The sequence below is a fragment of the Gavialis gangeticus genome, unplaced genomic scaffold (genome assembly GCF_001723915.1).
Source record: "Gavialis gangeticus isolate Ggan-Ray unplaced genomic scaffold, GavGan_comp1, whole genome shotgun sequence".
NCBI classification, from domain to species: Eukaryota; Metazoa; Chordata; order Crocodylia; family Gavialidae; genus Gavialis; species Gavialis gangeticus.
Genome location: NW_017729025.1, coordinates 131641829 through 131657917, shown reverse-complemented (window position 1 = coordinate 131657917; position 16089 = coordinate 131641829). Strand labels below are relative to the sequence as shown.

Genomic DNA, 16089 nt, shown 5'->3' with positions numbered 1-16089 from the left:
TTGGGAGAGAGGCCCCAGGGGGAGGAGGAGAGGGACAAGGGGGTGGCCACCATATTGTCTACTGCCCTTTGTGCTGCCCTGCCAGCTGGTGCTCCCCCCACTCCCCACAGCGAGGACCACTGGCTCCCACTGGGGAACCAGTATTTTATTTTCATTGGGGGGGGTTTTGTTGCTGTTTCTGTGGACAATCCTGGACTTTGTGGTTTCCACAAAATCATGAATTAAGTAGGTCCCTACTAATGAGATACTCTGACCCAGTACAGGCCCCACATGACTGTACAATTCCTCCCTTTCCCCCTCACCCCCATCCTCTTGTTATTAGTATTTTGTAGGATTTGGGGTCATATTTCTAAGCTGTTCTCTCTCTCCATACAAATTTAGTGAAAAGGTTACTTGCAAGATATAATCATAAGAACTGTCTTTATCTAGTATCGATATCAAGACAGTTGTATTCACTCTGCAGGGGCTAGAATGTGTTACTGCGATGGAACTCTACTATATTATGCCACATGAAATTCATTCTAACCACACTTATTACTATATGTTCAAACTATTAACTTAACTTTTTTTCACTCACAAGTTTTACAACTAGGCTTTACAACTGGGTTTACAATTCGGTAGGGAAAGATTTACATTTACCAATAAATATGTGAAGCAAAAAACCACAATTATTTCTACTAATTGAAATGACTGTCTTGTTTATACTGTCATAGAGTGAATTCACTGAAGTCAATGGAGTTCTTTCAGATTTACACCACTAACCTTATTTAGAGCAGGAACTGGCCCACAGCACATTGTAAAATATATTTGATTAACAGTATCCCCAATGCTACCACTACATCCATTTTTCCATTTAATGCTGTTGTTTCAGGTAAGAAAACGTGATGATGAGCTGTGTTTTTTTGCCCTCCAGTTGCTAGCTTTCCAGCCAAAACCCCATATTATATGCTTGAGTTGCTCTCTTTCAAGGAAGGGCACCTTGCTACAAGCTACCCTGCCAACACTCATCTTGACAGGCTGTAACAGCTGCAGGTTTCAATACTGTTCACACCTGTTTGCCCATTTTGTTTCAGTAGCAGCGAGCTATGAGTCCATGGAAAGTGTGGTCTCACTTTTCCTCACATTATTTCCATTTAGGTACCTCTAAAGTCAAGAGCTTCACACATACGTGCACACACTATCTGTTCTTGATGCTACAGCACCCATGACTTATTAAATACAGGCCACATTCTCTCCTTGACTGCACAGGAAAACAGGACTGATTCAGAATGGCACAAGACTAACAAATGAATATTTAATGAAGTCTACAGACATCATGTCTCAGCTGGTGACCATGCTGCTTTCAAAGACTGATCCATAGGACTCTCTTAAGAATCTGCTTCACACTGAATCAAAGGCAAAATTCATAACTTTTATCTTGCTGATGAAAGGTTTTCCAACTCATAATGAGGTTAATGTTCACTTTTAACAAGGCTACCACTTGCTGACTACTCCTCTTGGCTGCTATAAGCTATACCGTGAACAGTCTAGGACTCATAAAGCATTTCTCATTCTAATACTCCTTGACTTGACCAGCTTTTCACTAACAGGCCAAACTTTATAGCTTCTGCATTACCAAGAGTTATGTGGCACTTAAAACTGAATATAAAAACTTAAGAGGACAGCTTAAGTATCCCCTTAAATACTACCTTGTGTTTTATAAAGAGTACAGTGCTTGTTCTACAACAAAACATTTGCACCTTAAATATACTTCTGACAGCATGGATAAATATTAGTGAAGAAGAAACAGTGTCTTTCAGCTCAGGTTTGTACAGCATTTTCTGCTGGAGCAGGCATTTGCTTCTATCACTGATGGGGAAAGAGAACATTTTGTCACTGTCAGAGATTCTTAGTGTTGTTACCAGAGTATTCCTGTCCATCTGGACTCAAAAGTAAACTCCTATCTTCTTCCTGAATAACTACTTTGGATCTATCTTTGTTAGCTGCTTTCACTGAGGTCATTCATAAACTACTGCGAACAAAAGATTCCAACACTGGATGGGACAGCATGCATACCAGAACAAAAATGACTTGGAGGGATCTGTAGACAGTGAGATTTGGTTCTACAGAACAAAAGCCCTTTGTGCACAGGAAAAAAGAAATGTGGACAGACACACAATATAAAATTGGATCCACAGCTGCTATGTGAAATGCAGCATGGGGTGGGGGGGGCAGTATTCTTCTTGTCCCATATCACTGTCTAATTACTCTTTCAGGTAATCATGCTACTGTAAGAGTGGTATTTCAATGGATATGGGCTATCTCCAGCTCTGTATCTTAACATGCCTACAAATATGCAAGTTTAAGCAGCAATTAATTTACAACAATGTCATATACAATAGAATGTGCCAAAACAGAATACAAGTTCCTGGAGTTTATTCCACTTACAAAAGGGAGCTGAACTACAGTTCAGTTTTTAAAGTTAGTGCTATATTGATTGCATAAGTTTCAGTTTCTAAGAAAAACAATATAATACTTTAAAAAGTATTTCAAAAAGCAGCTTTTTTATAATTAATACTGTGCTAACAATTTTTTTTTGAAATAACTGTACTTAGACCTGGGAGGAACAGTATTTTAGTTCATCAGAATCCATTACCCAGCCCTCTTAAAATGTAAATATAAAAGCAGTGTATACTTATATGTATACTCCACTACTAAAAACAACATTACAGGGACAGAGTTTTCAAAAATCCTGTTCACAGAAGAAAAAACATAATGCTTAGAAAAGTAAACATATTAAGCAACAAAATCAACACTCTCCAGCAGGACTGTAATAAAAGGGATATCTTAAAAATGTGTTGAATTAAACTAGTAAGTATTGAGCAACTGATTTAGATCTTTCCATGACTTTTGCAAGTCTTCAGTAGAGCCAGTTTCAACCGTGCACTTAAAGAATATCAATTTAGAAGCAAATCACTTTGTTTCCTTTGACTCTCAAACCCTGCCATAAATATTCTGTGTAAAAAGAAACAAACGGAATGAGTTCTTCATTTCCAAATTAATCCAAATGTAGAGCAAGAATGTCAGAGACAAAAGTCCCCCTCAAGACCTCTCTCCTATTCCCTGCACAGGGGATTCAAATAGAAAGATATTATAGATTCCTATTTCTACCACTATCTGCTCTCATAAAGAACTGTTGATGGATAAACTACAGCTTGCTTTCCACCAATGCTAGCTTTTCAGTTTTCAAAACAATTTATAGCTCTCATTTCCAGAAGTACCTTGAGGAGAGGTCTCAGATTAAGCTACATGTACCTAAAAAATTGAGCATTTCCTTGGGAGTTTAACATGTACTTAGATCAGGGGTGGAAAAAATATAGCTGCAGGCCAGATATGGCCTGCCAAGGGATTTTATCCACCCTACGGCAGGTCCCTTGGCCCCACCGATCCCAGGTGCAAGGGGCAGCCTGGGCTTGGCATGCGAGACTGATCTCACCCCCCGCAGGCACACAGCAGGGCTGGAGCAATCCAGCGGCTGAACTCCACTTCCCAGCAGCCTCAGCAGCAGCGGCTCCTTCCAGCTACCACTGTCAGTGTATCCACTACTGCCAGCCCCAGCCCCGCTGCCCAGGCACCCTGGCCTGTCTGCCCCGCACCCACCACTGGGGGCCCTGGCTGCAGTGGGCAGGGAGGGTCTCCACAGAGCCCAGCCTGGGACATGCACGGGCCGGGAGCGCTCAGCTGGATGGATGGGATGGTGCCGCAGGTGGGTGGGGAGCAGCATCTGGGAGCATGATGGGCAGGCAGGGCCAAGATCATGGGACGGGATCACTGGGCAGTGACAGCACCTCACGATCCCAGCCCCAGCTCCAGGGTCTAGTCCTGCCTGCCCATACCGCTCCCAGACACCACCCCCAGCCCATCTGCGGCCTCATCCCATCCGCCCAGCTGAGGGTCCCCTGCCTGTGCAGTATCACTGGGCAATAACAGTGCAGGGCCAAGCCCTGGGGCAGAGCCACTTAAGGGAGTTTTGGTGAGCTGTTGCAGGCCAGGGGGTGGGGGGTGCTGACCCCGCCTGCAACAGCTCACCAAAACTCCCTAAGCGGCCTTCTGGCCCAAATAATTGTCCACCCCTAACTTAGCTTATAATAATAACTTTTATTTTGGTAGATCTTTGCTATCCAGCTAGTTTTCATTGGAATAGCTATGTCAAATAGATGCAGATCTCAAGCAGCTGGACACTAAAATTACTAAGTGCTAATACTCATTCCATTAATAGAAAACTTGTCCTACAAAACTCTTGCTCTTTCTAGAAGGTGAGCAGAACCTTACAAAATATTTTTCCCATTAGTTACTTTCTACAGCTTGCATTTACCAGTTTAGGGCAATGGCTTAAACCTCTTCTTCAAAGCTGACAACTGTAATATATATTTTAATCCATAGGACTGACCTCTTATTCTCCAGTCAGTTTCCTAATACACACTAAGATAAGACATGTCCTTGCATAGAATATCCACTGAAGGATACTAAAGCAGCCAAAGGTTGGCATACTTGACATGATATGGGTATTCAATAAAATGGATCCTGGATGGGGGACTCAAAAGCAGACAATTCTCTTGCTGTACTCTTGGGTCCTCATCAAGAACTAATAGATCCAGCTAGCACCCATTTGGTCACAGAATAGTGTGGCAATAGGAAAGACCCTCTGTAATTATTTGCCAACTGGATGCCATATTTTCAGAGGCAGGCTTAACTCTGACCATCTGTGCATACACCCCTTCTACCAAAGAACAAAAATGCAGAGAACTGGACTATATCTCCACAAAACTCCACTGAAAAGCACTCCCCTTGTCTCCTACAGACAGTAATGACCTGTAACATCTACTAATGAGATACAATCCTCTTCTGAAGAGCCTCTGCTAACAAGATCTGGGAAGACAGGCAAAGAAAAGGAATATTTTACACGCAGCTGCACTGAAAATAAATTAAAACCATATCACGCTGCTTCAGTTCCCTGCCACAACCCCCTGACAGACTGGTCTCTGTTATGATCTATCTGAACAAAGTGGCCAGGGAGCAGAAAGATTAAATCTGGGGCAAATCTGATTAAAAAATATAAACAACCCCTAACTCATTGGGCAGATGAACCCATCGGGGGGGAGGGCTTAGTTATACTGGTTTTAATTTAGAAATAGAGATTTTATATTAATAAAGTATGTGAGTTCAGCTATTCTCTGTGTATAAAAACAATCTCAGTAGTGCAAATTCTGTTTTTTATTCTAGGTTATTTCCCCCTTTACATGTATCACTTGCTTGTTCTTATTTCATTTGTAGTATGAATTAAACTAAGTAAAACAGGGGAAAGAGAAAATGTTTCAACCCTGATGTGGTATTACCAGAGTCAGTCACTGTGGTGCAAGTAGTTTCACACAAGTTTGAACTGTAATTGCAAGAGAGGAAAAGACTAACATATTAAATCTGTCCATGAGAAAATAAATTATACAGTATTTTTGGTACGTTATACAGATCCAGCATCAGTGGGTTGGTAGGGGTCCCTTACCCTGTACATCTACTCACTCCACTGAACCTCAAGCCCCTAAAGTGATGGAAGATCCCTTGGATATTAGTCTGACATCTATGCAAGCGCCTCTCAATCCCTGTCAAAACCTGAGAAAGGGAATGTTAGCTTGGAAACATAAATGGCGCCCCTCAGAAATGCAGCACCTCTCAATAACTGGATTTCAGTATCAGAACTGGCAAGAAGCATGGTTAATGTGCTAGGGACTGGAAACACTCAGATAATCTTCTGCCCTCCATGTGGGAAGAATATCATCTGAGCTGTTCTGTCAGAAAGAATGCAGATTCAAGCAGATACTTATGGCAGTACCCAGTCAAAGTGAAACACTGTCCAGAGGAGAGAGAATTTCCTTTTTGTTCTATAATAACTCATATAGTGGCAGCCATGTAGCTGGTGACTGTCTTATTTTATACCCATTAATATGCCCACCCTAGGGAGCTTACTTATAATAGACAGTATACTGATAAACATTAGTAAAGATGCCGTACATGCTTTAGGGCCTAGGAGAAAAAGGGAAATAAGGGAAAGAGAAGTGCATTTTTGTATTTATACCCTGACCTTTTGATGCTAGAGCTCTCAGGTTTTCAAACTAATCTGTAGGGATATCCTGTAAAAGCAACGGCAGACAAATAACTCTCACTCACTTTTCCCAGTTAAAAGGTAAAAGAACATTTCTAATCTGAGCTACAGTCCCCATACTTGCTTATTTGTATTAGTGGAAGGCAGGGCAGGGTAACACGAAGACTAGCTCATTCAGAAAGGCATGAGCTTTTTATGCAACAGCCTAGTTCATCAGATGCTACAAATCTATCTATGAATGTCTCCTAGGAAAGTTTCTGCCTTTCTGAACGAGTTAGCCTCAGAGGTGCCACACTGCCCTGCCTTCTGCCTGACTTTAGACTAATATGGCTAACCACCTCTCCCCATTTGTATTAGTGTAACACTTAGAAGCCCTTGTAATAAACCTGGACTCCTGTGCCAGGTGCTGGACATATGTAGAACCAAAAATAGTAACTACAAACAAATTTAATTGCAAACTGAATGAAACTGTGGTTATTCTGGTGAGGACTTCAGTTCTGCCTATTAGAAGACAATATTTTAACAGCAAAGACTATAATTACCATACTGGACTGGATGATTGGTCCATGTAATTAACAACCTGTCTCCAGCTGATGGCAATGAATAACACCAAATATTTTGGAGCAAAGCAAAGTTACTTAATCAATTGTGTAATGTAGCACACAAGTGGGAAAAGATGGCAGAAGTGTCAAAATGCTGCTAAATACCAGACTGAAATTTGGACTCTGATATCTACATAAGGGCCCCATTTTCAAAAGCATGACGTTTTATGCTGAAGGTACAAACTGCCTGCATTTTTAGTCATCAACACCTTGTGGATATGATGACAGACAAAAAGCTGGGAGGATGCCTGCATTTCACATCTGTTAACTGCAGGGGTGTCAAACATATGGCTTGTGGGCTAGATCCAGTCCCCAGTGCTGCCCCTGAGTCTGATCAGGTTCACATGGGGCACAGTGTGTGCCTGTGATGCAAGGCAAGTCTGTGAGCAGTATCCAGCCCACAGAATCCCTCCATCTCCCCACACCCCTCTCCCAGCAAACCTGATTCCAGTGGCAGCTCCAGCTGGTCTGGGACCTGTGCTGCATGTGACACGGATCCCCAAGCAGCTGGAACAGGTGCCATCCAGTCAGAGTGGCAGCTGTGCTGCACATGGTGGCTGCCCCACCTGGACTGCACTGCACACAGCAACCTTATCTGGGAAACACGCCACGCACATTGCCAGTACAGACCCATGCTTCCCGTGGTGCTTGCGGGCCCTGGAGGTAGCTAGTAGTGAACATATGTAGATTCTGCTACCAACTCTCAATTGTATTATGATACCTGCTTTTCTTAAAGTCTCAGATGCTGGAGTCTGAGTGATTATATCAGCACCTCAATTTCCAATTGTTTTACAAAGGTGTATCTAATTGTCACAGAGGAAAAGCTTGAAAGTGTAAAGGAAGTGCAGGCTAAAGGCTTTGAGCCCAGTAAGGAAGTAAAATGAACCCAGAATTTATTATTTAAAAAAAAAAAACCCAAAACAAAAAAAACACCTTTAAGCTAATCTCACCATTTTTGGAGCATCATTCATGATTTTTTGAATGTCTGGGGTTAGCAATACTCAAGATGAGACCTGTGATTTTTGATAGGGGAAGGCAGGCTATGGGCACAAAACAAAGGCAAAATGCATTCTGCGCAAAGCCCCACATTAAGAAATTCAATTCTGCCCAATGCCTGGAAGTGTTAAAAATACAAGTAGGCTACAGGACCCATTTCCCCACCCTGCTCCCATTTAAAGCTTGATCCAAAATACCAAGTAGTCAGTGGAAAAACTTCCAGTGATTTCAGTCAGATCTGGCACAAAGAATAGAGATGCACTTGGGATGTCGCTGTTAACTTGTTGTGGCAGTTGTGTAGTCTTTAAGTTTTGGATTGCTAAAGCACTTAAAATATGGTTGTATTTACTATGCATTTTAATATTGTGTAAGGCTAGCTAAAATGTACAAAGTGAGATAATCTACAGTTCTTTATAAATTGGGGTCTACAAGTTGAACCCCTAAAAAAACTGGCCAGTCTCTAGCCACTCCCAACATAAATCTTAAGCTTTTGTGAAGCCACTGTGCCTAGCTTGGATATGGGAGAATGAAAATATAAACAGTTGCTATTCTAATAAGTTCAGCAATTTGCATCCACCCGAATACTGTTGAAACCAAAAGCTTGTCAGGAATTTAATTCTTCTCAACCCGTAAAGCACCTTAACAACATTTCATTAGCTGTATTTTTTAAGACACACTCTCCACTCTAATCTGAAAGAAATGCAAGGAATTAAACTAGAAAATTGTAACACCTACCCCTTTCAAAAATCTCAGAGCACTTCTCATCAACTATTAAACAAACTGCTCATTTTGTTATGTAAAACTGAGCACCAGGATGAACCACCCTTTGGGATTCAGGAAATTTGGTTCCAAAGAGCATCTATTATCTCTCAAATCCTTTATCTAGACAGCAATAAAAGAACTTGCAGAACAGATTTTCAAAGGCTCCATTCTAAGGCTCTGTATAGGAAGTACACAAAAGGATGTTTTGCACAGAGAGAAAAGGTGATCAAATATTTTGACAACAGAGTAAGGGTAAACACACCTGACAAAAACTGAAAAAGTCCTTACCCTACTTGAGGATTACTACCTAGCTCTCATAAATTTTCTACAGAAATCCCCCAGGATGGATCCCCTTCCAGTCACAGCTAGCTCCCTTCCAGCAGGGACCTCCTCCAGTCCATGTCTCCTCATTGCCACTCCCCCCAGAACATTTCACCCAGCCCAGCCTCCCATCTGGAAGCCAGATAATCCTCTAAGTGTCTCTGCCTATGGCTTCCTGACACTGCTTTAAGAGGGGAAACTCACAATCATTCGGCTAAATCCAATCTGTTTCCAAAAACTGAAATGTCTTTGTCTTTCCATGTTGAAACTAGGAACAGCTCTGTGATGACATGCCAGTTGATGCTGCTGAGCAAGTACTAAAATGCAAATACAGTGACTAAAATGATATAAATAACATCAGTGCACACAAATATCTGTGTACTGGCACACTTCCAAATAGCTCACTGTGGTGGAGCAGCAGCAGGGCATTCGCCACTTAAGGGCTGTTGCCAGCTCTGTGGTATGAGCAACAGGGGAAACCTCCCCCAGGAACCATTTTAAGGGGGAAGGTGGGTGGCAGAGCACCTTTGGTGTCTACCACTTTACGGAGGAGAGCAGGCAGTGGACAAGTGCAGGCCAGCACTGATGAGGCAGCCATCTTAAGATCTTGCCTCTCAGGCCTGGGGCAGCAGTTTGCTGCCAGCAGCCGAGAGAGCAAGACCACCTGGGGGCTTCGCTGCTGCTCAAGCAACATCTTGGAGGTAAGGGCAGGAGCAATGGGATGGCAGGAGGCTCCTGGTCCTGGGCATGACCTGAAACTGCTCCCTGCCGGGGAAGAGTGGGCTGGCAGGGCTGTTTGTGGCAAAACAGCCCCCGAGAAATGCCAGGCCAGTTACCTCCCCAGTGAAAGGCGGGTAGAGGCACCAACTGGTGGGTTACAACATCAGAGGGAAGTAGGGCCATGCACACCCATGGGAGGTACCTGAGCCCATTGGGGTGTAAGACCCTGGAGCCCCAGGAAGAGGCAAGAGTTGAGTGGAGGCCCTGGCCAAGGGGTGAGTGTGTTGAGGACCTGGGAGAAAGTGGGCAAAGAGGTCCAGTGAAGCCTTCAGGCACCTGAGGCTGCAAGTGGGCCTGAGGCAGTGAGAGGTGGCAAAGAGATAGTGCCACAAGTGAAAGGGGCAAGTCACTAGCCCCAAATTGAGAACCAGTGGTCTGTGTTACTCAGTGAGGGCCAGGGATGGAGTTGGCCCAGTATTTGGCTAATCACCCAGCCACCATTCAGATGAGGGTCGCGGGAAAGGCCCAAAAGGTTGCACCAGGGCTGGCCGAGGAGTGCAGAGTCAAGCCTGATGGCCCTCCAAGGTTGTTCAAGGGAACAGGGCAGAGTGAATGGGGCCCAAAATGGGGCATTAGTGGAAGAGGCCTGCTGAGCACAGACAGACTGCTAGGGACCCCAGCAGTGAGAGGGAGGCGGTATGTCTCAGACCCTGTATAAGGGCAGTACAAGAGAGGCCTAACACTGAACTAAGTTGGGCCCGGCCTCAAGCCAGAGCATAGCACAACTCATGGGAACATCTGTGAGGCATGGGACATGATAGGGGGAGGTAGGAGTTGTGTGTTTACCACCTGTGAACAGCAGGGTGCTTGAAGGGCAGCTTCTGGCCTAATCAACACCATAATTATTTAACAACAAGGCGTGGCAGACAATAAGGCAGGCAGCTTGCTGAAAGACAGATGGTGGGCCAGCACTGTGACTAGGACTGGGAGTTTGCCCCTGTCACACCCACAATATCAGGATCTTTGTAGGCCTCGGGGCCAACTCTCCTTCCTGCTTCAAGAGCAATTTTCACTTCCCGCAGGGAAACTTTGAAGACGCTGCTCTTCAAGTATTATTGCAATGTTGCTTCCAATTTTGATTGGCCCTCTTATCAGGAATTAGTGCTCTAGAAATACTTTTATTCACAGAAAGCGAATGAGATATCAAGCGATGTTATACAAATGCCTTGTATCCATGGAAAGGGTTAGAGATTAAAATGAAGTTTTAGGGCACACAGTCCAGCTCCATTCAGTAAGGAATGTTTCCTGTAATTTGTTTCCTAATGTTCCTTTTTTTATTTTTTTCATTTTAGGTTTCCAGGCTCTATGCAATGGTGCTCCCACTCCTCCTTCCCTTAAAAATTATTCTTCAGCCTAACAGATCTCGCTGGTAATATTTTTTCCATACTACAGAACCTAAATTTTCTATTTCTTAATTTCATTCCATTACTCCCACAGTGGTGTTCTCCCCTTGTACTCCCCTAAGTAAACTCACTTCTAAGTATTTAGAAGCTTATGTTGCCTCCACCAGACATCCTTCAGCCAAATATAAACAGACATTTTCCTCTTTAATCTTTCTTTAAAGGTCAATCCCTCTAAGCCCTGTTTGATGTTATTAGCTTATCCACCAGTTTGGCAAATATGGAAGTTGTATCAGGGTGCTCTTGCAGACTCAAAATACATAAGCAGGGGGAATGAGGGTCTGTTCCCAGGGAGCTTAGAGAGCTGCACCAAGCCCTAAAAACTTGTTTTAGCCATAATATTAGTGGTGAAATGGGAATACTACTACTTCCCTGCTGTGCATAGATCTTTGGGATCTATGTAGGAACAGTGAGGCAAAATAATAATGCCTACCTCCACAAACTTTCCAAAAATAATGTTAAAAATTTCATGTGAAAAAGGTGGAGAGTAAAATCCAAGTCTTGTGTTCTACTACAAATGAAGCTAAAATGTTCATTGCTACTTCTGCATAACCATTGAGCATATAATAGCCAGTGTTTGCCTGCATTATAGTGTCCCCATTATTGTGAAGAGTCTGGGATAAAGTATTAGACACTGTAACTATCTTGGATTAGAATATAGTTTTATAGACAATAACATACTTTGTATATGTTCTAGCCATAAGTGTATGGTGTTGTATCATTAACATTGCCACCTTTGTCAATATAGCATGGGGAAAAAAAGGTTATAAGAAAAAATTAGCATGCAGCACTTAAGATAACTTCAGTATAATTTCTGCATGCACGCTGAAGGGTAAATAGCAAACACATAGCTATAATAAAATAACAAAATATATGCTGAAATAAGGACAATTTTACTTGTCTGGAGATAATTTAATCAACTAAAAAATACACATCAACTTTAAGCTTACCTTCTGAAAACACCTGCAAAACCTAAAGACATTACTGGGTCTCCCTTGTCTAAAATGCGTCGCCTTGCTAACATCTTATAAATAGATTTTTTTCCATGAGAGAATTAAACAAGGGCATATTAATTAAAAAAAAAGCCAGCAAGCACTTGCATCTTTGCAGTTTTCAACGTATGTACTCCACAAATTACTTTTCCTGTAAAGCCAACTATTTTAATAGAAGTCCAGTGTGCTCTGCTTTAGGGAGAGAAAAGTTCAGTTAGATCAAACTAAACTGTCTCTTGGATCTTGCTGGAGAAAATCCAACAACTGTTCCAAGAAACAACATACACTGACACTATAACCACATTAGCATGACTGTGGTGAGACTTAAAATCTGGCTGCCAGCATATCCCTGGTGACAGACTCCAGGAATGACCAAGTGGTTTAGTCTTTTTATCTATTCAGTTTTTAGATATTGAAACCAAGGGAAATGGAATATTGACAATCATTTAAGTTGCTACCAGTTTTGAGGGGAGTATTGTACTCTCAGTACAGACAGACACACATCTACTAGGAAGTAGATGGAGCCAATTTAATTTTGAAAAGGATACCAACAAACTGTCGGACAGAAGTTATTTCTAATTACTGCCAACATACACCCACCTGAAGAGTCTAACCTACATTATCTAGTTGTGGGATTATGAATGTAAACATTCATGAAAGTGTTAATGAGAAATTCTTAAAAGTTCATCGTATTTGAATGGAGTAATACCTCTCAGTAAAACTGAGATAACTATCCTCTTCCATCTCATATTTAATCAACTGCATGGAGACAAGTTTTCATACTGATGCTAAGAGAACAATCTGAATTCAAGTTTGAAAATCAGATAAAGAAGCAGTAAAACACAAAGGAATCTTATTATTCCACACAGCTTCCCACAGGAGGATTGAACCAGCAGTTTGACCAAGACAAGAAACAAAACTAGTCTGTCAAAAGCAAAATCAACATTAGAAGGGATATTAAAACACATACCCACGCCCACAGCAAAAACAAAATCCAGGAGTCTAGGCTGTCATAGCAATAAATAAAAGATTTATCATGAGACAAGTAGTTTTTAGATCCACTACCCTTTTAGTGTTAACACTGTTATTCTTTTCTGCCTGAAAGAGTAGTTCTCTGAACTGAAAAGCTAAATCCTGTACACACATGTGCATGCACAGTGATATCCTTTAGATGAGTTCAATTTATCACATGGTTCCACAGCTTCTTGCATTACTGATCACCTTATTTACATTCTGCCCACTAACGCTTTAATCCCGCAGGCCTTAAACATCCTGAATCACCAAAAAATCATGCAGTGACACTATTGCACAAGTGCACAATGACTCCAGTTACTGTGCAGTAATTTAGCACCTGTGTATGCAAGTACTAAATGACTGCGCAGTAACAACCGCACAGTAAGTGTTTCACATAGACGTGGCCAGCGTCTCCAATACGACTCCTCACAATAGTGTAAATGCATGCATGCATCAAACATCTGCAAGAATGAAATCACAGCTAGTCCAAGTAATAGAGATGTCAAGTGGGGTACTAGCCACAAGTGTCAATACAGACGAAGTGCGGGAATGGAAACCCCTAGAGTTTTTGCCATAACAACAGCAGCAACCCCGTGCTGTAGCAGTAACAACCAGACTGGGAAATGCTGTAGCAGCAGCCAGGGGCTGGCAGGGAGCAACATGGCCTCAACAGCAAGGATCTTTTGAGTCCCCAGGGCAGGTAAGACTGACCACCCCCTGCTCTCCAGTGTTTGGCACTGCTCCTGCCCCTTTCCCACTCCACCTGGAAGGATTTTTCCCAGAATGCAATACTTATTATGAGTAATCAGAGAAGTAGTAACTAACATTTCAACTCATTTATCAACCTCCAACATCTTTTTAAAAATAAAACAATACAGCCATAGGATTGTTTTCTCCTCCTGTGCTAGAATAAAACTCCACAACCCCATTCTGCAGTATTTACATTAGACTGAGTTGCAGTTTTGCTGTGGTAGGGAGGAGGCGAGGGGGAATCGGTTCTTATAGTTAACTGTTACCTAGCCACTTATGGGCACCTTTGAAAAAAGGACTGTTATAACCATTTGAATAAGGAAAGAGGAAGGTGAAAAACAGAAGTAGGAGAGTGATATGAAAAGTACCAACATCTAAAACTCTCAGAACTGTTTTCTCATAACATATAAGACCAAGAATATCTCTGGAGTTTCATGGTGTTAAAGATTTATTAGCACTCATTGGAATAATCTGTATAACTAAGATGTGGCGTTGGTACTAGAGTACAGCATTCAACCTGGCTCATATAAATGAAATCTTTATATCAACCATCGCTGTTAACTGCAGTATTAGAACACTCCTTTCCTGTTTATAATATAACTTGCGGGACTAGCTAACAAAACATATTGTAGAATAGAAGCTATTGGGATTTTTTATATGCATTCAGACAGTGGATTCCAATTTATTTCTCCTAGCCATAAGCCTGCTAGGTAATGCTGCTGAGACAAATATCTGACTGAATGACACCATGCAACAGCCAAAGGACACAGTAAAGAAACCACCCACTCTGGTGTTCTCCATACATGAGAGATGGCTGAATTTCAGACGTGACAACTATATAAGCCAGATCATGCCGTGCTTTCTCAGGCAAGACTCCCACTGATTTCTTTAGGCGTTTTGTGTAAATAATGAGGACAAGTTGATTCGTAAAGCAACTACCATCTGACTTGCTTCTGTGGGAAAATAAAAGAAATGCCAGTCTACCACTGATATTCCCTGGTAAAGTTAAATTATTACTGGTTTAACTGACCCACGTGGTTTTTCGGTTGTATTGTTTTAAATATTTAAAAGTTTGTTTGGGCTAAATAAATCCTATTGCTTCATTGTGAACAATTACATCACATTTTTAGTTTCATTTTCAGAAAGGTGAAAGAGGTCTTCACTTACATGATTCCTTTTGATCTCTCCATCTTTTATAGATGTAATAACTGTCTCAGAATAGACTGTTGATCCAGTTTTGTTATCTATAACCTAATATGGCAAAACAGAAACCATATATTATTAATTAGGATGCTATTTTAGTCTTGTTACTATTTAGTTTAATGTTCTCCTAATGTTAATCCTGTTTTTACTTTCCATGGCCCTGGGATTTTATTTTACGGCCCCGGGGTTTTGACTACATCTGGAAAAAAACATTGAAGATGAATCCTACTAATAATCTTTTCAGACGGCCAAATTAGTACTAAAGACCATAACAAAGAAAGCTTTGAACAGTGATCACACTTATGCTCTATGTAAGTTTCAAATACGTATTCCACATTCACCATGGATTATTGTGCAATGAGATTTATTTCACTGCCATGATAACTAAGTAGTAATCATTAATCAATTTTCACTTCAGCTCCTATCTGCTCATTATAAAGGCAGATCTCAAACAGCATTAGACATTGTAGAGAATGGATGTCCCATACCTTGTCAATTTCCTGATGAGTATGAATGGTTTTGTTACCAATTCTGGTTTCTGTGCTGGATTCATTGTGATAGCTGGGAGGTAAGTTTTCGAAGTTATCTTCTGATACTTTTTTACTCCCTTCTTCTTCAGCCTCCATCTAACAAATCCAATAAATCAGTGATCAATACATTTTGCGTAAAACAGAAAATCAGCAATGATCAGCAAAGCAGAACAGGCAAGGCTGTTTTTGCCTCAGTCTAATTCCTGGCATATTATTACCATATTTACCTGACTCTAAGATTACTTCAATTTAAGATGACACCCCAATAATTTGATTCAACACACAGGAAAATGTATAAATGTTTCATAATATTCCATGTATAGAATCTGATTATTGGAAGGTCATTTTAAATTCATCCCCCTTACTGCTGTGACAGGGAAATCCAGTGTCAGTGGGCAGGCAGTGGTGGGGGACAGGCTGTGGGGAAGTGAAGCAGCCTGCCCCCCTGCACCTTGCCCTCTGCTGCCTGTCCCCTCCACCACTTGCCTCCTGGCACCTGCCTCCCCACCACTTACTCCCACCTTGCCTTCACTCCCCCATGATGTCTGTCCCCCTGGTGACTGCCCCCTGCTGTCACTTGCCCTCCCCACTTGCCCCCCCCCC

General features: G+C 41.9%; 1 protein-coding gene across 1 annotated transcript in view; it reads right to left on the bottom strand.

The window, feature by feature from the left end:
* The window catches only part of DKK3 (dickkopf WNT signaling pathway inhibitor 3), a 45379-nt gene that overhangs the window by 23415 nt on the left and 5875 nt on the right, over positions 1-16089 (bottom strand). The window contains exons 2-3 of the mRNA XM_019519571.1: positions 15445-15582; positions 14921-15004 (exon numbers count right to left, since the gene is read on the bottom strand). Of these exons, the coding sequence (XP_019375116.1) occupies positions 14921-15004; positions 15445-15582 (222 nt within the window). The remainder of the gene's footprint in view (positions 1-14920; positions 15005-15444; positions 15583-16089) is intronic.